We start from the raw sequence: 21,994 nt of genomic DNA, 5'->3' as shown, positions 1-21,994 counted from the left end.
TTATTTTCCTACTTAGGAGGGTAATAAACATCCTCAGCTTCTCAAGGAGGCAAAAATAATGTTCCTGAAGCACTCTGATGCTACAGAACAAGTAATTCTGTTTTCTGAATGAGGACTGAACTTCATATAAAGGTAAGAGGCCCACAAAATGATGATTTTTTTTTCCTGAGTGGAAATATTGGAAGAACTGAATGAGACAAAGATTGTAATTTTCTTTATCATGGAAATTCAAACTGTCTTGGTATTCACAGGGTATCTAAACATTAGTCACAGATGTTGGCTCTTCCTTGCCCTGAGCATTTACTTTTGTAACTGTGTGCATGAACTTTGAATTCAAGCTTTTGGCATTAACATATTAATCGTGTATTAGTGCTCAAGCATGTCTGCACACACAATTCAAATACCTAGCTTACTTTTTAGTAATATTTTTAGTATTTTCCACTGCCATGTATACACTGGAAACAACTGAAGTGGAATACCAATAAGAAATTCAGAAACAGCTTAAGCACTGAACATAGCATTGGAATTTAAAACCACAATAAAAAGTAACCATCTGTTAAAATTTATTAACACACTTAGATAAATACATCCGATTATTTCTTTGGTCCTATCAGGAAAAAGTACTGCCCACCGATGCAAACAGGCCAACAGCATGTTTTTGTTTTTCCTTTTAAGGCTGTAAAAGCAGCATTTCTTCTGAAGGTTCAGCATAAAGCTCCTAAGGATATTAAATATTTGGAGAAAGCTTGAAATTCAAAGTACTTAGTGTTATTCCTAACCTCAGTAAAATACACTATGTCCAATTTTAAGTTTCCTTCTGATGAGAAAAGCAATTGTCTGAGTAGAAAAATAAACTTATTGAATGCCTGGGGGTTTTTTTAGTTGTTTTATATAGTACAAATGAGGACACAGGGAAAACAACAGTATAGTATCTTAATTAACAAAGAAACATTTATGCACATCTGCACAAAATACTCCCAAAAATCAAATAGACTTACAGGTTTTTTTCTGTAGAGAAGTGTCATTAAGCACGTTCTCAGCTGTTCAACATTTCCTATTGTACTGGGTACTTTGTTTTTAGAATGTTCCTATCTGCAGAAAACTAAACCTGTATCCATTTGAATGTTTAAGCACTAATAATGGGCTCGTGTGTCATATCTATTCAATAATGCAAAATTCATTTGGGGAAACTGCAGTAAAACCAGTCACATAAGATAGGCATGTAAGAAAAATAGCTTACATATATTCCTTCTATGCTCATTTCTAGTTTACTCCATGAATTATATAATTAATGTTTTTTACTGATTAATGACCAAGCTTCCAGGTTGACACAATACATAGCTTGATAAATATGACTCCAAATTCAGAAAGGACTTGAAACAAAACAGCTTGTGTGAATGTTCTTTGAATGCATGGTTTTGGTCCGAGGGCATGCCTAGGTGCTTATGGGCATCAGCTCACACACTTCAAACCTTGGCCCCCAACTTCTAGTGTTTGCTTCAATTTTCACTGCCATATATTGATTAAAATAATTAATATGAACGGTTTAAATTTAAAAAGGAGCATATCAGTTATTTCTTAAAAACATTTTCTGGATTTCTCCAAAGGTAACATTCAATTTTCACTTGCATAGACCAGAGTGAGAGGAATGGGCAAGGAAAAAGAAAGATTTCTTATTTTCTCTTTGACTTTCTCATTCTACATTCAGTCCTTTGCAGAGCAGAGTCTGCTTTCTTCATTTCAGAAGCTCTAATGAAACCAGAACCTTGTGTTTAAGTAATTTAAAACTTTCATTTACTTATGATATAGTATGGATCTTTTAGACATATGCTTAATGTGTGAATATTAACATTCACCACTTCTGAATTTTTTAGAAATATGTAACAGAAATGAATTCAAATAGTTTCTTACTTTTGAGCTGAATGGGGATCATCTGCCTTGAATATGTAAAATAAAGTGTTTTTGTGCAGTAAATGGAACACTCTAGACTCTGAATTTTCACCTTTTACTTCACTGACTGTGAATCCAAGTAAAGGCTGGCTCTCTAATGCTGCCACATCCTATGTAACAGGGAGAAAACGGAAAAAATACAAAATTAGAGCTTGTAAGACATACTGAGTCATACATTTAGACTTCATACACCATACCACTGCAGCAGACAATACAACAAATTATTACAAACAGACCCACACATAATGCTCCTTTTTATATTCTCCCTGCATGAGTTAGGGGACAGGAAATCAAACCTTGCAGACTTCATCACTGATCCTCTTTTCATTTCCCTGGTAGCATCTACCTTGGCTTTCGCTGCATGGTCTCATCATTCTGCCTGGCAAGGACTTGTGGTATCAACAGATCAGCCACCACTGGCAGCAGAGCAGAGGCCCATCAAGCCCACTGCTCTCTCCAGCAAGCTCAGAAGTGGAGTGGGATGCTATAAACTGCACTGAGTATGCTAAAAGGAGGAGCTGCAGGCAACCTGTGTTCTCAAGCTCTGAAGTTAAGATCCTAATCTTTAAACGGCTAAACTTCTCTCAGTTTCTTTTACTGGAAATCAACCGGATAGAGGAAAACAAGGTTGCTAAGTGTTCACAGTTGACTAGAAAAGACCCTTCCTCATTTATCTCAGTTACTTTTTTTTTTTTTTTTAATACTCTTGTCTTTTTATTAATGAATACAATACAATACACAAACTGATTTTTGGAATTAAAAAAAAAAGTAATTTTTATCCTGTGTGAATTCCAAAAAGTGTTTTTTAACTAGGCAAGGTCCTACAATGCTTATGAACAAAAGAAAAACAAATATTTAACCCCCCCCCCAAAACTTACATAAACACTGATACATCAGGTGAAGACTTTGCTAATTGCCTCTACAGTGAAACAAAAGTCCTGTGACAGCAGCCTTTCTTGATATTTGAAGAGTCCTGTAAGGCTGAGCAATCTGTTTTACTGTCTCAGGTCTACATACTACTAATAGGTTATTTCTTTACCATGGATCTTTCTATCACTTGGAACAAATATAAGTGGCTTAAGTGGCCAAGGCAACACTGCACCTTGCCTTTAGACTCTCTAAATAATGTCTCCTGCAATGGCTTACCAAAAAAAAAAACAAACTAAGGACAGATATTCCTCAGTTTAAGAAGATATGAAAGAATTCATTTTGTGATTGTTGACAGCAAACTGAAGCTACTCTGTAAGGCTAATATCTCAGAGGAAGCAAAGTAAAAGAAAACTTAAGGTGACTGTCACAGACTTTGCTCTTTTTTTACCTCTGCCAAAGTTTCCTTTGCAAAGGCCAGAAGAGGCACAATGCTCTGAAATTATTTTCTAATTGATGTAAAAGAAAACAATGAAAAAATTGTTTTCTACATAATTATTTAAGCTATTTTTAGAACTACTTGGGTTGGGGTTTGGTTTTTTTTTTTAGTATTTCCAATGCTGTAGTGGAAATAACATCACAGGTTTTGGACATAATTCAGAAGTTCTAAAATAAAGGTTGGCAGGAACAACCCAGGAAAAAATCTGAGCACAAACCAGGAAATAACTAGAGTGGGGGTGGCATAGAGTGAAGAAGGAAAATTCTTTACATGGCCAGGATAGGTTTGGCCTCATATTTTGAAAGAAAGTGAGGGATAGCAGTACCTTAAAACAGATGCTTTGGATATTTTGCTCTTGAAAGCTAGCAGTAAACTATAACAATACAAAAACCTGAAGCTCAAGATCAATACATCCATATATGTTACAAAAAATTCTAAGAACATTCTAAGATGCAGTAAAACTACATCCTCAGAACATGTTGGGATACCATATATATAAAAAATATGTATACATTAGAGATTATTCCACACTGCAATAGGACTACACATTCTAAATTTAAAAAAGCAAGTGCTGTTACATAAGATGCATTTCTTTTATATCAAATAACCCCAGGCTGAAGACAACAATTTGAGGAGCAGTAAAGAGATTTAGTTTACTCCTTTTACAAGCATTCAAAATACCCTACGGAACTACAGAACAAGATAGTTCAAGATGCTTTTACAATGTTGCCTTTGCCACTAGTACACTGTGATGCATGCAAACAGACCCCCCATGTATCCAACTCACTCAAAAATACCTACAACTGAGCAATGGTATGCAGTGCACAGGTACTCAAAATCTAGATCTGGAATCAGGAACAGCATAGCTATATCAATCTACTATGGTATCAAGCTCATAGGGCCTTTTCAAAATACTGCATTACAATCAGATCAAATACTGTAAGGTGATCTAATTTTATAGCTTTTTTTTGTAGATCATAAGAATAAACAACTTTGTTACAAAGACAGCATTATCATTGGATATTTAATTTCTAATATGTGGTCTCTTACCTCACTGGCAGCATATGTGTATAGCACCTTATTTTTTATAACAAACCACAGGTGTTTCCATGGTTTCTTACTGCCCTTAGATCTGTGTAGGTAGCCACTCATTGTAGAGTCTTCTGTGTTTGCTGAAACCTGAAGAGGAAAAACAAAATTAATCAAAAAACCCTAATAAGATTTCACAGTACAGCTTTTTTTTTTTTTAACAGATTTACAGATCCCTGTCTGTTAGAGACTGAAATTCTTACCTGATCTCAGGTTAATGTTACTAACTAACTCAGGGGGATGAAAGAAAAATTATTTTACCTGCTACCATCTATCTGGTCTGGAAGAGAGGTTTCCAGTAAATGAAGATTGGAACTTACATTGGATACAACAGGACAAGAGAGTTGAAACACTGAGGAAAACATACAGCTGTAGAACACATTCCTGTATCAGAAGAATCACAGCGTGGTTTGGCTTGGAAGAGACCTTAAAGATCATCTCATTCCAACTCCCCTGTCATGGGCAGGGACACCTTCCCCTAGATCCTACATGGCTCAAAGCCCCATCTAGTCTGGTCTTGAACACTCCCAGGAATGGAGAGTCCACAACCTCTTCTGACCAATAAAACACTTACTTCTTTGAGGGCTGCAGGAATTTTTTTCTGCTTTCTTCCAGAGGGAATACTTTGTAATACAGTAGACAAGGCACTTGATGGAGATTTATGGTTGACTGGGGATCCACTCTTAGGAGTGCACTGGTTATCTAAAATGCACAGGATGAATATATTGATTTCATGTCACAGATGACTAAACACAGGCAATTCATTCTTGGACTTTTCTTCTTAAAAAAAGCTGGCATTTTTATTCAGATTACAGGGTTACAGTAATAATACCTAATCATGTTAAATTCAGCACTGAATTAATTTTTCAGTGTTATCATCAACACCATGAGTTAGAATCCTCCAAATTACAACCATACTGAAAAAAACCTACAAGTTTAAAACTAGACAAATTAGTCTTGTTTGTTTTCAAAGTCTGTTTTCTGGGTGTTGAACTGCCTTTTCTCATAAAGAGGGTGAAAATTAAGTTTTAAAAATCACAGTAAATTTTTACAGCTGTCCTTTATGTTGTCTGTACTTTATCTTTCAATTCTCTACATCTGTTAACTTCTCAACCTTATTCAATAGGGATGCTCCTCTTCCAGCACACACACACTCTTCTGGACATTCCCATCTCCCAGCATGTGCTTCCTCCACTGCCACAGGCATTACTTCATCTCTCTTGAAAGACTTCTGCAGCACTTCACCTCTTCAAAAACCCTTTTTCTAACTACACCCACCACTTTTTTTACAGCTGCACTTGGAATGAGTGGTTTCATAAAGTCTGCTTCTAGAGTTGGCCCTGAACTCGGTGAGCCTCTGAAATAATGAGAAGATCAGGAGAGCAGTGTGATTGCCAGCTGTATTGCACCTGCTCCCCAGCCCTTTTCCCAGCTTCAGGCAGCTGCAATTGCCTGCAGCACAGCAGCCTCTAGTGCCCAGTGCAGACACCTGCAGGTGGCTCAGACAATTGCCTTCCCATCAGCGCAGGATCTCACTGTCATTTCCAGGGTTCTCCATGCTGCTTTCCGCACCCCCATGAGAAATGTCACCCCCAGCGTGCTGGGATCCATAGCTGTATTATCTCACCGGGCACCACAGATTTCCTGATACCCTAAAGAGCTCGTGTTGCACTGGAGCCTCTGCCAAGGGAAGGGCAGATAGCTCCTTCAGTCTCTTTCCAGCTCATTTGTGTACTTCATACTCAAGTATTTCGACTTAATTCACACCAAGTCTTGTGCAATGGGATTGGATTCCCACCTCACTTGGAGGTGCTTCCATTTTACACTTGTTTCTGCAGAAACTATGTACAGATACACAAAATCTTTGCATTCCATATGAGCTGAGGCTTGAGGGGCTTGAGGCCAGTTTACAGACCTGAAGAGACTCAGCTTCATAAAGACTAAGGCCTATTTCTCTACAGAGCCCCAGAACTTTAACCATCTCAGCAGCTGAGCTGGCAAAAATGAAGCTTACAGACATACAAGTTACAGAGTGTAAAGGTAACATGAACCCCCTGGGAGGTCAGGATAAACTGCAAGGATTCTAATGTACACTTTTACCCTGTGATTAATGAAAAGCAATGTAACACTTGTTACCTCAAAAGGAAAGCAGCATAAGCTACATGTCATTACCATAGGGTCAAGGCACACATTTTTCTGGAAGGAAGAGCCAATGTTTTGCAAATTCATTTCCTAGCTTGTGCCACAGAAGCTTGTTTGGCATAGAATCTCAGGTGCCTATCGTTTTTCAGGGATAAGCAGAATTAAGCACTTGAACGCAGCAGTAAAGATGAGGCACACACATACCATGTTATAAAGGCCAGAAAAGAAAGACAGACAGTTTGTGAAGGTTTTCTTTACCTTGCTTCTGTAGCTCCCTGAAGCAATGATCACATACTCTAGCTGGCTGGTTTTTCATATAGTCTAAGCCATGTTTGTTTGATGAACAAGCTTGACAGACAATCTGGAAACAGACAGAAACAAATGAAAGCATTACTTGTACATGTACACCTGTAAATCACCAAATACCCAAACACATTCACTTCAGCACTTTTAAGCCCATAAAAACCTGAAACAGCCACTATTTTGCAGTGGAAATGTTTTAAGATCTCATACTATGTCTTTATGCTCAACATGCTGTACTTTCATCCTCTAAAGAATAAAAATTATAAAATAAAATATAAAAATGATAAAAATTTAAATATTAAAAACCAGTGAATTAGGAGTCAATAAACCAATGCTAATGATCTATTAAAAACAGAACAAGCCTACTGTATTACTGAACTGTTTCAATCATAATTTTTTTTAAATAGCTGAAAAGCTATTGCTCTTCTGATGATTTCTTTACAACGAAGATGTTTCAACTGCATTGCATTCTAATTTTGTACTCCTACTGGATTAAAACAAGAAAGATAAAGTTTATTAAATATAGCTTTCATAGGTGTAAAATATAAAAGAAGGTTGGTACTAACTTAAAATCAAAAAACCATGATTTATCTTATGGAAATTAGTGAGGAAGATACCTCTTCATTTCAGCTAACATTCACGGGTATTACGTAATTGCAAAATAACCATAAATAGCTCTCCAGAATGCAAAATAATTAACATGTAACATGTTGAAGGTTGAATACTGGTCTGTCATAACATCTGTCCAAAAAACCCAAACCCCAGCCCTCAAACCACCAACCCGAACATGTTGGTTCTAACCCACGTAGTTATGGACAGGGTTGTTTAGAAGAGTAGCTGGGGTGATAAGGCTCCACCTGAATGTCACACAAGGAACCTGAATGACTGACTGAAGAGGTAACCACAAAATCACCCAACCTTCCCACACGCCCTGCAGTGGTGCCTTCTCCATGTCAGCGTGAATTCACTTGTACAGATCATACACATCGTGGCTCTCGTGTCAGGGATCCAGATGGGAGCCTTTGATCCCAGAGGACTATCTTCTTCCTGTTTTTCTGGATCTGCCTGTGAGAACATAGGCACAGTGTTGTTACATTCAGTGAGGAGAAATAAGATTAATATTCATCAGTGATTATAGGATAATGCTAATGGTGTTGGAAAGCCTTCTCTGATAAATTCTCATGGTCTTAAATGTTATCTACTATTTCATCAGTGACCATTATAATGCAAGCCTAGCAACAAAGATGCATTTAATGACTTTAAAGCTTTACCAGCCTACTTGGATCAATAGTGGCTTTATTTTAAAACCTTTTCATTTCATCTTTCTGTGCACAAGGCTACAGAGAGAACTGTGAAAGCTGATTTGGCTTTTTTTGAAGAAAATAATTTTAAATTTATGAAGTAGATTACACTATGAAATATTCTGTTCTACCATCTGTTCAATTATTTACCATCCTGCTTTATTATTTTTCATGGAATACCTCTTGTTTCTCTAAGCACCTGTCAGGAAACTTTCTATTCAAAGAGGGAACAAACCAACAATAATGGTGGGATATACCTCTTCAAGACTTTTGCTTGGATTAAATGTGATTCTCTTTTTTGTATATTCTTCAATTGATTTGGAGATAGCTTCTAACCACTCATCTCTTTCTGTAGCAGAACTGTTGGGAGTAAAAACCCACAAAAGCAATTTATTATTATTAACATTCTAAGAAGCAACTGTTGATTAGAATTCCACTAGCTTTATTGCACATCGGAGTAACTCTTGCAATTTCAGTTTATAAAACGTCTACAGCTCCTACTGCAACTGGCATTATTTTTTAACCTTTGGTATGGTGTTAGTTATTTATATTGACTAATACTAAAAAAGATTTGTCTGTTGTTGTCATGTGGATTCCTTTCTTCCCTTTGCTCCTTCCAAAATCCTTTGATTCTTTCACGGCTTGTCTGTCGTTGCTTCCCCCTCCTCTGCCAACCCTTGAAAAGCCTTCTTTAAATGATGCTCCCAGAACAAAGGCATGAGCCTTCCATCTTGAAGGCAACCTCAAATTTCAACAAGCGTTTTTTCTCCTCACTTCCTTCTGTCTCAGAGTGCAGTCTGTTGTACCAACCCTGTGTAACTCCACACTTCTGTCAGATAAAGACACACTGATTCTTCTCTTGCCTTGTGCTCCTAGCTATTTGCTCCTACCAGGTCATGCTACTTCCAAATAATATTTTTGTCCCAAAAGCTCATCCATTGGATGAGCTAACTCAAAGAGAGAGACAGGTGAGCTTAGTCCATCTCTTTACCCCACAGCTGGCGGATCACTAATCAAGTGCAAGGAAAGCATTAGGCTGAAGTGGCACGGCACGAGGAGCACAGGGAGTACCTGGCGCAGCAGGATCCTGCAGCCATACTGGATTATGTGCAGTGCCAAAGCACCTCCTCTGTCCATGGGCACAATACCATCTTCATAAATCTGTGCTGCTCCTGCTGCAAAGGGCAGCCTACTATCCTTTCTCTCAGCCACTAGATCTTATTTGCACTCTTGTGGCAGAACACACACAGCAGCAGGCTGGATTGAGAAACAAATCCATATTAAAGCAAGCCATCAACCTGCCCTTCCTCTGGATCAATTTACTGACTAGTTTCGTCACACAGCTGAAAAACTATTTGTTCCAGCAACACAGAGAAGCCTCTGAGGAAGGATGAAGCAGTTCTGCAGCAGAGGAACAGCAAGACTATTTAAGATGCCATGCCAGTTTAAAAAGGGCTTCTAAAATTTAAACAAGAATCTTCTCCCAACATTTTTTTCTTTTCCCTACTTTTTAATTGGTATCAAATAAATTAGTTTAAAGCAATGAATTGAGCACAAATATATAGAAAGAGAAGTTAGGGAAGAGGTAAGCAATGACTTACACAATGAGGTGTCTAATGCCAATTATTATTTAATGGTTTTGTTGGTGAATTTGGAAGCTTTTATCATCTTTGGACCTTTAAGGAAAATATTTTGAATGGGGAGTTTGAACGGGATGAAACTGAGTACCATGCAGAATCAGAGAGGACAACTCTGCTGAAGTAAACACGCAGGAAGCCTGTGAGGCACAAGCCAAAAAAAAAATAATCTAGCACACACAGCAACAAAATCAGGACAAAAGGAGAGGAAATAAGATACATGCAAGGGCAAAGTAGTGCATTAGTGTCTGTCCCAACATCTCACATTCTGAGTGGAACAGAATGTTCAGTCTATTTACCTTTGCTTCCTCATCTGGAAAGAACAACTGGTCTGCATTAACTACGTATTATTCATAAGTCTAATCAATTCCTTTGGCTTTTTCAAAATCTGATTACATTTAATTAGATTCCTGTAACTGTATTAGTTAATTAAATTGAAAGTTGGCACAGGTTTTGGAGATTATGCACCCCATCCCCCCCCATCATGTGGGGACTGCTCTGTATGCAGTGGCTTGCACAGTGAGCTATGGACTTACAACCTAATTTCACCAGGAACCTTATGCTTGGTAGGTTTGCTAGTGGTAGCCTTTAGGAATGTTTACAATCCTTTAGAATGTAAGAGCCAAGATAGTGCCACTGGCAATGGAATTGATGTAATGGTTTGCTGCAGCAAAATCAGCAGTTTCACTCCAGCCCTCCTCACAGCTGCACAGCCCCACTGCTTCCACAGCTGCAGGTCCAGTATTTAAGTCCTTCTAAAAGTGATTTTGTTTACTAAAATTGCAGGAGTTTCTTGGGTTTTTTAAACATTATTATTTTTATTTATTTATTTAAGATTTAACATCACAGTAGAAAACTCCAAATGGATTATGGAGAAGCCCAGCAATGGGTACTGCTGGCAAATGCATGTGCTGGGGGCACACATCCAGCTGCTCAGTGGGCCCAGGAGGGCAATGGGGAAGTGTGTCTCTCTTGTTTCCAGGATCAGAGCCTTAGGGCACCTTTCCCAGCTGAACCAGTCTTGCCTGACCACTTAGCTAAGTACCTATCTTTAGGCAGGATAGGAAGAGATGCAGCTCTATCTGTCTGGGGTAGCTCTTCATCAGCCTTATCGAGGGGCCAGACCACATCAGGCTGGCATGACTGTTGTTGCCAGGACCAAAGCTTTACTTCTGTACAGTGCTGTGTCATGCAGATGTACTAACTTGTTTTTCTGATGAAGAGATTTCTAGTACAATATTGCATTGTGCTGTGAAAAACAATTCACATTTCTACAGATATCCCAAGAAAACTGAAACCTCAGTCCAAACTAGATAAAGCAGAATACTGATGCAGTCAGTAAAACTAAACCTGAAGTGACAAAGACTCTCATCTAGGAATTAATCTATATTTCTGTTATTAACTGGTCTGGTTTTTATTACTAGCAATTTTTCAACAGCTTAATTTTTCACTTCCCTGCCCCTAATCCCAGGATCATTTCAGAATCTTTTCTTTGGTGTACACTCCACATAATGCTTATTGTTTGAAAAAACCCATGGAAGTGAAATTTGGCTCCAGTGTCTTTAAGACTAATTTGAACAGTTTGGAAATGAAGGGTTTGGGTTTTTTTCACCATATAGAACCTGTTAGATAAGCTGTTAGAATGAGGAATCATTCAAAGGAAGATGTAGCCTGGGTTGACAAGATACAAATTCTCTGCACATTAGAATGTTTATCAATACGATAGTTGATTGGGAAAAAATACATGCAAGCACCTGTTGCTGGTAGTGTTTTTCAATTCCTTCCTTCCTACACTACAACAGACTCAGTTCTGGTGACAGACAGAAAACAAAGTGAAAACTGTCATTTACATCTGAAGCCTCCAGCTCCTCCTTCATGCCAGGCAAATGCAACCTCTCTCTGTCCCTGCTGTGTACCTTAGGGCTCCTGCACATGCACGGCTCCCAACAAGTATAAAAATAGCAGGGCTGAATGCTCCCCAAAGATGCAACATCAACACCAGTAAAACAAAAAAAGGAAATTGTAGCAGCCTCAGTTGGTAACATGAGGTTAGTGCCAGCAATTTCAAGGTTAAGACAAAAGCATGTCACAAACTATGTCAAATTTGATGAGCATGTTTATATATAGGGGTTTTCCCCTATGGACCAGCACATCTTTCTCAGGTGTTGCTTTTAATCTACCACTTAATCAGTTCATCAAAAAGACTAGTCTCCTGTTTTGTGGAAAATAGGTAGCTTGTATGCTAAGATGATAGCATTTTCAGAAGTTCCAATTATTCTTTTACAATTTTTTAAAATAACTGAATTAAAAGTGAAACAGTGTTTCAAGTCAAGCAGAGATAAATCCTCATTGTCTACTGCCATTCTCTGAATACCTTCATGTATATACCTTCAATACCTATCTGTGTGGCATCCACTCAACAAGGCACCTAAGCAGCACAGTGATGCTCATATTACACTGGAGCAGAACCATACCCTAAACTGTGAAATGCATTTTTTCCCCAGTGTGCAGAAGACCTATAAGAAACATTTAAATTTGTTGAAGAAATACAGAATTACCCATTTCAAGTGTGTTGTTATAAATAACTACTGCTCTGACAATTGAGCTACTTCCTTTGGCTTCTTTGACAATGTTAACCTTGCTCTACCCCTCAGCTACAGATTCTGCTATCTTTGTGCATTCTCATGACAGTATTTACAAGGTCACACAAAAAGCAGCAGTCTGCTCTTGCTCAGCTTTGCTAAATAAAAGAGAAAACATGTCTTTCTTCATTGGTATCAGCACTGTCACAAATGTCAGAACACATAAAACTTCAACTCAAGTACTGTAAAAACAACAGTCCACAAAAACAGGCCTTTGCTAAAGGCATTTCAGAGAAAGTGACCAGAGCTGCCTGGACTTAGTGACCATATAGCCTTTTGCTGTTGCTTAGAGAATTTGGTAACACGGAGCATATCAGTAATTTTAGAAGTAAATTTAGAAGAAAGAAATACTGAAAAAGCCTAAAATTAATTATATTGAAACCCTCTCAAAGAAAGGGAGTGCAAGGGTAGCATTTCAATGTACTTGGAATTTCTGAAGGTGTAGCTAAGTTGTAAAAGAAGAACTAAACAATGGTTTTATTCACTCTGATTTACTGATTCCCTCTATTCTGTAATCACTCTAGCCAAGAGTAACTTTTCATTACATTAAGCGCAAAACAAGCTCTAAAAAGCCTGTGTGGTCTGTTTGAAAACACATAGTTTTAAAATCACTGTTTACTTGAAAGACTTACCTCGCTGAAAGAATGAAGGATCTCTCTACACTTTCGATGTTCAGTTCATTCTGATATGCTTCCTGGGTTGGCTTCTTAACCTTCACTCAGGAGAGAAAACTTCACACTCAAACTGAAATGGTACTTTTGTCATTGCTTTAATTTTAATTCCTGAAAAATCTCTTACATTTTTATTACAGAAGCGGAACACTGGAGAGAAAATACTCAGATACAGGAAATCATATACTAGTCCAGAGGGCCCAGCTACACTAAGATTACATGTAGCCCATCCTTTTATTTCACTGGCCCTCATACAAACGCTGGAGATGTACAGGGGAATGAAGCTCAAGAGCTGTCACACACCTTCCACACAGGCCCAGTCATGTTCCCCCTGAGCACCTCCTGCAATTGGACAAAAAAAGGCACTGCTGCTGCTGCAGGATGAGGTACACCCACTGGTGAACCCCAGAGTGAGCAAGGGCTGCACTACCCTGTTCATCCTTCTGAGCTGCCAAATTTCATACATAAGGGGCCCTAAAAGTCAAGAGTGGGTCTGAGCCACTGCAAGACGTCTGCTGGCAAGAGAGATTTTGCAGCTCTACTTGCAGAACTTTGGGCCTGAGCACCAGATCTGCCCTGCAACTGGACTTGGTGATTTTTTCTGACAGGACTAGAGACAATGATTTGTTGTTCCCATTAACTGTCATGTCAGTGACTGAGTCATTATACAGCATGCATATATATCCCTTATCATTACCCAGTGGGGCTCAAGGCTTAACTTTGATGCTTTTCACAAAGGCTCAGGAAGAAAAGCTGTATCTCAGTTATCAAATCTCTATCAACTAGAGAGAACTGATCCACTAGGATCTTATCAGGCAAAGATGCCTAATCTCTGGCTGTCAGCAATAAAAATCAGTTAAAAGGCAAAAGTGAGGCAGTCTAAGTGAGTCTCATTCCAGAGTGGGACAACACTGGGCAAAATGCAGCCAAGAAGATGCTGTGGCAACAGAATATTTAGGGAAACCTAGAGAGCAATCCCACAGGCCACATTATGCAAAAAATGTTAAGCCTGGAGGACTGCTCTGGAACATAAGCACATTTAATATCTCTTGTAAACAGTAAACACAGTTGTGTTTTCAAAATTTGAAGATGTCTTAGGTTGCAATGCAAAATGTAACCAAAAGTATGTATTCTATCACCATCCCTTAAAACCAGGTGAGGCAGTGTTCTTTATCTCTTCCATGACCCATCCCTCATAACTCCAGGGGGCTATCTTCTGTTAATGGGCCATTGAGTCACTGCCTGACTGACTGATAAAAGTACATCATCCCATTGTGAGATGTTCACCCAGGGGGAGGAGCCAAGCATTCCTACCTAGATACACTCTGAGACTTAGAACACCACAATCAGCCTTTCTCCACTGAATTCCCAGAAGACCAGACAGTTCTACATCATCACTGGACCTTCAGATGAAAACTACACCCTTCTACAGGATCATTATTGCAACAAAACCACATGTCACTCCAGAAGGACTGCAGCCACTACTTAATTGGACTGCTACTGACACCCTGACCAACAGGGTGTCAGGTTATATTCTGACTCTGTCAGTGGTTTTTGCACTACTGCATTTTATTTTAATTTTCCTATTAAGTTGTAGGGTTTTTTTTTTAATTTATACATGCTATAATGCTATATATATACATGCTATAATTTATATATATATGCTATAATTTATTATATATATATACATTATATAATTTATACATGCTAAAGAACTGTTATACCTACTATATCTTTTCCTGAGAACCCTTTAATTGCAAAATTATAATAACTCAGAGAGAGAAGGATTACATTTTCCATTTCAAAAGAGGCTCCTGCCTTCCTTAGCAGACAGCTGTCTTTTCAAACCAATACAGAAAGCCTGAATTTAGGTAGATTTGGAGAAAGGCTCACTTTAACAAGAGACTCACCTTCATTCCAGCCAGTGACAGCATGTTGTTGAGTTTATACATCCCTGACTGAACTGGAGTAGTATACAACAGGGCATCATTGAACTGTAATACAGAATGCTTTTTAATGACTAAAATTTGTTAAAAGACAGGTCATTTCAAATGCATTTTACTGTACATTTTACTGTACATTTTAAGTACAGAACTCCTACAGCACTGAGATAACTGTCCAGAAGGGTATTCTCTACTTCCTATTATTCCACTTAGAATCCAAGAAATATTTTCATGTACGAATTCAGATAACAATAAGTATCTATTTATATCCTCCTTGGGTAAATATACATTTGGCACATGAGTAAACAGTGCACGAATGTCAAAGAACAGGCTGTCAAAAGGGACAAAAATGTTTTTCATGTACACAGGTATATAATATAGCAAACTACTTTAAAAGGATATTAAAATTAACCATTCAAACAAGTCAAGACAATCCAGAAGCTAGGAGATAGCAGAATGGATTAGCAATTTATAAGGACAAACTTAACCATACCTTGTGAATTTTACCAGTTTAAAGTGCAGCTACAGTTTATCTTCTATTCTACCAGACTTAGATTTGTTCAGTGCACTTAATGAACACTAACCAAGATTTTTTTTTAAATTTTCTATGCTGTTGAATACATGGATCCAAACTTCATTTACTACTTCACATAAACGAATACCAAAACCTGAAGTGCCTCATAAGTTTTTGCTATGTGATTCTTTGCAAAATAACTAAATGTTTCAGATGATTACTAAATCTTCACAACATGATAAATGGAAAAATCACTGTGTCTAATACTAGCTTAGAATACTACCCTGTACCATTTATATCTAAGAAAAACCCCAAACCAAACAAATCCCCTGCCCCATAAAACAAAACAGAGAAAATCCAAGATAGAGATGCTGAAATTAGCAGTATCTGGTTTGTGAAGCTTGAGATAGCACCACGTTTTTGAGAGTATTTCCATAACTGGTATAATACACACTCCAGGACTGCCTAGAAAAGTGTCTCTTCATATTAGGGTAACAGCAAGACAGAATTCAGCCAAGACTGTGGACCAATAATGCCATAAATTATAGGATAACAGCTGCTTTACTGTCTAAATAGAAGAGATAAACAAAATGTTTAAGTGGAAATAGAAACTTCAGAGACGCACAGAAGTTTCAAAACAAAGCTGTAGCACAGACAGGAAGAGAACGCAGTGCTTAACTTCCACCCAGTGCTCTGCTCAGGATGCACATGGGCTCCTGCAAAGGGAAGGAGAGAGGAGGAGGAAGGAAAGGAGGGAGGGAAGGGTGCAGTAGCAGCACCAGGAATTTAAGATCTGGTACAGCTGAGAGGGATGGAATAACTGTGCTACCTTCCACAGTACCACAGATAATGTTTTCTCATGAAAGCTCTTGGATTTTAAACAAGCATTATTCAAAATAGTACACTTTAGTGACAAATGGTTTTCCATTAAAATTAGTGCATATGCCAGAGATAATAGCTCTACATTAGAGCTGACTGAATAGAACATCAACAATTAGTAATTTTTTCTACTACCTGCAGTTACTAGTTATATTTGCAGTGTAATATTTTAACCACTAAAAATTACACTAGGATAAGGCACATAGCAACATGCATAGCATCTTACCAGAAAAAACATTCTTGGCTGCATGACCTTCCGTGATAGCTTCATTAGTGTCCCCTCTTTCAGAAAGACCTAGTAAATTAAAACAAGAAATGCAAAACTTAGCTTTTTAGGGCACAAGCCATGTGAATGACCTGACTTTTTTTTTTTATAACTATTATTATTATTACTACTACTATTATTACTACACTACAAGTGCTGTACAAGTTTTAGGATTCAGGGATCCCTTTCTGAGAAAAGCGGTTTATCCTTAGGTTTCTGTAAAAATGGGTGTAGATGACTGCATTAGTTTTCCATGCTGCACATGAAACCATGAGAAATACAGGGTTAAGCTTGAGGACAAAATCCTGCCTGCAAAATCTGGCAAGCATCATATTCTAAAAATTCTAAGTTTCTGTCAAATAAACAAATAAAAACCACCACACATATGAAGTGGCAGTATTAATTCGATTGTTAGAACCTAATAATGAAGCAATGGACCAATTTTCTTCTTGGTATATTCCAGCATCACTCTTTGCCTGCATACCATCTTCATTTTCACTGCAATCTGCTGACTGGCTTGTGGGGCACTTACCCGTCCTGGCTGTACGATCTCATGGTGTCCATTTAAACTGTATTGGATCTGCATGAGTTTCTGAAAGTTATCCTATGAGGGGGAAAAAAACCAGAAAGTAAGTACTTGCCCTTGCATTCATGATTTTTTTTAAGGAACAAAAAAAAGAGAGAAAAAGAAAGAGAGAAAGAGAAAAAGCTTTAATCAACCAGCTTCATAAGGCAAAATACTTACTCCCTGCTTCATGATGTCATTGGCATGGTTTGCAACTTCTATGACAACAGCTAAAGCATCTGAAAGATGAAGGAATGAGGAAATGAGGAAAGGTTTTGGTTATGCAGACCAGTTAGCATCAGTATAATGTAAAGCACAGATACCATACTGCATTTCCACATCAAGATTGAAGGATCTTATTGTACAGTCACTGTATTCAGACCACTTCCCAAAAATCCCAGAGTCTTTGGATCATGGTTTAATAAGTGTGCCCTAGCAAGTCATTACTTTAACCAACAGTCAATTATTTCTTACAGCTACTCAAAACAGTCCACAGGCAAAATTAAATTCCAATTTTTCACACAACGAATTACTTACTATACTTACAGCAGAAAAGTTAACAACATTTTAACAAAGACTCTGTAGGGACTATGTTTTTGCCAGTTTACCTAAATGCCATCATTGCCATTTGTGGAAGATTACCTAGGAAACATATAAATCTTTGAAATTTCTGTCTTCTGCCTTGAGTTTTTCTGGCCCTCAAAATAAAAGTAATGTTCAAATTTCTATATTTTGTATTTGTAATACCAAAAGAAAAAGAAATCTCGGGAAAAAAAGAGCAATTTGCTAAGTACTGATATTTAATAACCAGCAACTCAGCTGTAAAATAGCCTAAGGAGTAAGTGTAAAAAGCAGTTATATAAAATGATTATGTGAACATGGTGAGCGTTCAGTCTGAGGATGCATCCCATAAAGGATCTTATCCAAAAACCTGCAATTTACTTAAGTAGGAAAAAGACACTTAACAGAAAACTAGAACAACTGTTCTGATGAAGCATTTAACACCTTCTGAGTGACTGAATTACAGTCAAGCACTTCAAAGAAAGGAATAAATTTGGTTAAAAGTCCACAGAGAAGCCTATCAAACCAGGTAAAACCAAGGCCTTGGGGTTTTTTCCTAGATAATCATTAGAATATTAGTACTGTAGAATGCATATACTTCCCTTCTTGTTGACTCATATTGGGAAAGGGAATATGTTAAAAGACAAAGCTTTCTGAATGAAAAGGTTCAGAATGTCATGAAGCCATATGAGAAACTAAACAGACATGAATAAAAAGCTCCTCCTAAGCCAATCAAAGGAGAATTTTTGTAAAAAATTGTCGCAAACCAAGACAATGCAAGCACAGAGTCAAACAGCTAAAATACATAGCACATATCAAGCATTCAAGCAAAATTTAAGTTTAGATATAGATGCCAGGGTATCAAGCAAGCCTGCTGAAATGTAGCTGGGAGCTGCTTCAGGCAAAACCCTCCCCAGCTCCCACCCATGTGAAAGAAGATGAAGGCAAATGTAGCTAAATTCACAAAGACAGGAATGAGCACCTGATTCTCTATGTTATACTTTCCTTCATTTCTCAGTTACTATATATTAAAATCTTAAAATTTTATTCATTGACTTCAAGAAAGATTCAAGAATTTTAGAGAAAATTATCAAATTTGCTGGCTACTGAAGGGAAAGTTCCAGGATCTCAGGACTATTTATACAGCCAAGACTAAATGAAACTAAACAACAACATAAAATAATCTATAGGGTCAAAGTCCAGAAACAAAGTGCTTTTTGGCAGGGAAGAGCATTCCACTTATACCACTTAGCTGAAGTAATGTATTCAAATGAAGGTCAGCAAGAAGATTTGTGCTATTTGGGTTTTTTTTTTTTTCCAAGAGTACTAATCACAACCAAACCTAGTCTTCCTCTCCACTCCTCCCCTTCACTCCCAGGCCCTGCAGTGGAATTAAACTAAGCAAATTCAGAAGTAAGTTAAGCTTAATTATTTCAGGAAAGATCTTGGTGACTAAAGATTAGACTTCCTTTTCTTACCCAAGTTCTAAGATGGACTACCAAATATGTCAAATGTCAAATTAACACTTAATTGTTGTTTTAACTTAGCTTCAGCTTCTATCTGATATAAGAAGGGAGAGAAAAACGCTGTGAAAGAGATAACTACAAAAAACAAAGAAGCTGGAGGAACCACAAAAAGTGAAGTATATATTTAGGTTGCTCTCTTTTCAAGTAGCCAACTATTTAATATGCAGTGCAAGTGTTATTTTGTTCACAGCCATAAGAAGTGCAAGATGAATTTTTCTATCTCTTGGAGAGCCATCAGTTAAAATATTTTTGGCTTGTATCTTCAACATACTTAAATAGGTCTAAATGTCCTAAGAAATGTGTTTACTCATATATTTCACAGTATTGTACCAGCACACAAAGCAAACTTGGCTCAGTAAATTGAAGGTATTCATTTATTGAAGTTCAATCAACTACAACTACAACTACTCTCTAAAGGTAATGGACCTGCACAAATGTGACAGGACCTTATGCAAATGAAAAGGAAACATCGACTGGGAGCATTTTTTGTACTGCTGAGGCACATTCTAAAGAAGGAAACAGCCTGAATGTGCATTGCATTGATATGCTTGAGTTAAACCACCTTAATCCTGCACTACTATGAAGTGTGTGGTCCTGTCCTCTTCATCACCAACTACTTCTCATTTCCTCTGATCTCCTTTCTCCCCACATGCAGGCAAACCTGTGTAAGTAACTTGTGTTTGTGCAGCTTCTGACAAGTCAAACTGGAGAACTCCTCAGGTTAAATATCACCCATGGCAGCTCCTTGATCTTGCTCACTTCTGCCACATGGATGCTTGTCCTGGCACAAAGAGAGAGGAGGAGGCCAGAAAGGCTCATAGCTGGAGAGAGCAGGCTGCCTATTAAAGGTCTACAGTTGCAAGGGACTGTCTCTTTCAGTAGCCTAAAATATCTGTTTAAACTGCCTGTGGAGCTTCACTCTTATCTCTTGGTTTCAACTCAAGTGTGAGCTGATATCACGGCCGGCTCCAAACTTTTTTGAAATGCAAGAGTGCAATATTTTAGTATCTCTGCTGAGAAACTTAGAACTAAATAGAAAACATTTCTAATACTGGCTTAGCATTTTGCATTTAAAATCTGGAAACACTGGTACATAAGCTGTTATTTCTTTAAAGAGACATTTACCTTGAGTATCCCTATAGTCTGCAGATTCTTCTAAAAGATTCTTTAAATAATCTGTATAAAGAAAAAAATAATATAGAGATATTTTTGTTAAATGAATAAACAACACCAGAAAGTAGTAAACCCCCTCATTTTCCTGGAAATCTACTGTTCAGATCCACTACTTAATCAACAAAGATCTACTACTTCATCTTTTAAATGTGTCAAGGTAATAACGAAGGGAAAACTAGCATTTCCATAATGAAAGTATATCAGCAAAGAGATAGGTTACTGAAACAGTGGTCTTCTCCAGTGACAAGTGATATATTGTATACATTATTCCAGAAAAAAACAAGCAAGTGAAAAACTAGTACATATTTGCAATCATTTACGTTTAGGCTGATGCAAAAACTTTTGAGGATTATAGGTATTTATCTGAACACCTAAAATAGTCTGCAGAAGTTAATAAAAAATGTATTCCATTACAGATCTGATTATTATTAATATTTTTCAGTAATAAAAACAATATACTTCCCTCAATGTTCAAATAGGCATTTTTCTGTTTTCAATGACAAATATAGTTCAACCACGAGATGGCACCCTTGATCCATTAAACTCTTAGTAGTTTTAAAATCTATTTTACTTCGCTAAAATTAACTCCAAATGTATGACTATACAAGAAAACATCCCCCTCGAGTTTCCATTCCCTGGTTGAGTGTATAGTTCATCAAAAAGTGCAATACCCTGTCAAAGATTAATATATATCCTTAGAAAAACACCAACCATCTACCCTCTATAAGCTTTGAACTCCTTAAAATGAAAAGAAACCAAAACAGAAATGTTCCAAAAGATATGCATTAGATTGATAAAAGCAACAAATACCGATTTATAATTACCTTTTAAATTAAGTATTAATATTCAGGCAGATCTAATAAAAACTAACTACATGTAATGTAGCAAGCATTCAATTTTAGCTTCTCAGTTGTACAAGCTTCATGTAGGAGTGAAATAATTCAACTCCCATATGCTTGCCCTACCCAAATTCATTCTTTCTTTCAAAAATGATCAGGAGCCAATTGTTCCTGCCTTCATAAGATGTCTTGCTTCATGCGTGCCCCTCAGAGACCATTCAGTATATTGTAATCTTTTCCTTGTGCACAAAATTAAAAGGGAATTATGAAACATGTTCCTGCAGTAGAATTGCTCCAAAGAGTAAGAGAATTTGTCACAGCTAATGAAAGCTTTGAGAAAAACAGAACTGCAGGAAGAGAAACATTTGGCACTGACTTTTTATTGTTTGGCAGAGACCTAAGGGAGGATCCAAGGGAGAAGCATGAAGAGCAGGTTGGGGTGCAGGAAGAGGAACCGGCTGGGGGGCAGGGAGGGAGCTCTGGGAAGCATGATTGGCTGGGCCATGGGAACACTCACAGCTTTCTGCTCTCCTCAGAGATCTGCCTGATCATTAGCAGGATTTCATTAACCTGATCTTTTAAGACAAGTCTGACTTGGCACCAAAACTTCTCCTGCTTTACTATATCA

General features: G+C 37.6%; 1 protein-coding gene across 2 annotated transcripts in view; it reads right to left on the bottom strand.

Annotated features, from left to right (window-relative positions):
- FGD6 (FYVE, RhoGEF and PH domain containing 6) overlaps window positions 1–21,994 on the bottom strand; it is a 72,303-nt gene that overhangs the window by 3,653 nt on the left and 46,656 nt on the right. The window contains exons 9-20 of one of the 2 annotated variants that reach the window (XM_086887720.1): window positions 20,480–20,530; window positions 17,448–17,506; window positions 17,235–17,306; window positions 16,664–16,732; window positions 15,012–15,095; window positions 13,063–13,142; window positions 8,409–8,511; window positions 7,769–7,915; window positions 6,806–6,908; window positions 4,980–5,107; window positions 4,367–4,495; window positions 1,912–2,060 (exon numbers count right to left, since the gene is read on the bottom strand). In XM_086887720.1, the coding sequence (XP_086743846.1) occupies window positions 1,912–2,060; window positions 4,367–4,495; window positions 4,980–5,107; window positions 6,806–6,908; window positions 7,769–7,915; window positions 8,409–8,511; window positions 13,063–13,142; window positions 15,012–15,095; window positions 16,664–16,732; window positions 17,235–17,306; window positions 17,448–17,506; window positions 20,480–20,530 (1,174 nt within the window). Of the gene's footprint in view, window positions 1–1,911; window positions 2,061–4,366; window positions 4,496–4,979; window positions 5,108–6,805; window positions 6,909–7,768; window positions 7,916–8,408; window positions 8,512–13,062; window positions 13,143–13,183; window positions 13,444–15,011; window positions 15,096–16,663; window positions 16,733–17,234; window positions 17,307–17,447; window positions 17,507–20,479; window positions 20,531–21,994 lie in introns of those variants that run through there. The other variant, XM_086887721.1, reaches the window with a different exon arrangement.

This window comes from Cyanistes caeruleus, chromosome 4 (genome assembly GCF_971803275.1).
Source record: "Cyanistes caeruleus chromosome 4, bCyaCae1.hap1.1, whole genome shotgun sequence".
NCBI lineage: Eukaryota > Metazoa > Chordata > Aves > Passeriformes > Paridae > Cyanistes > Cyanistes caeruleus.
The sequence above is the reverse complement of the archived record's forward strand: the minus strand, read 5'-3'. Positions and strand labels throughout refer to the sequence as shown.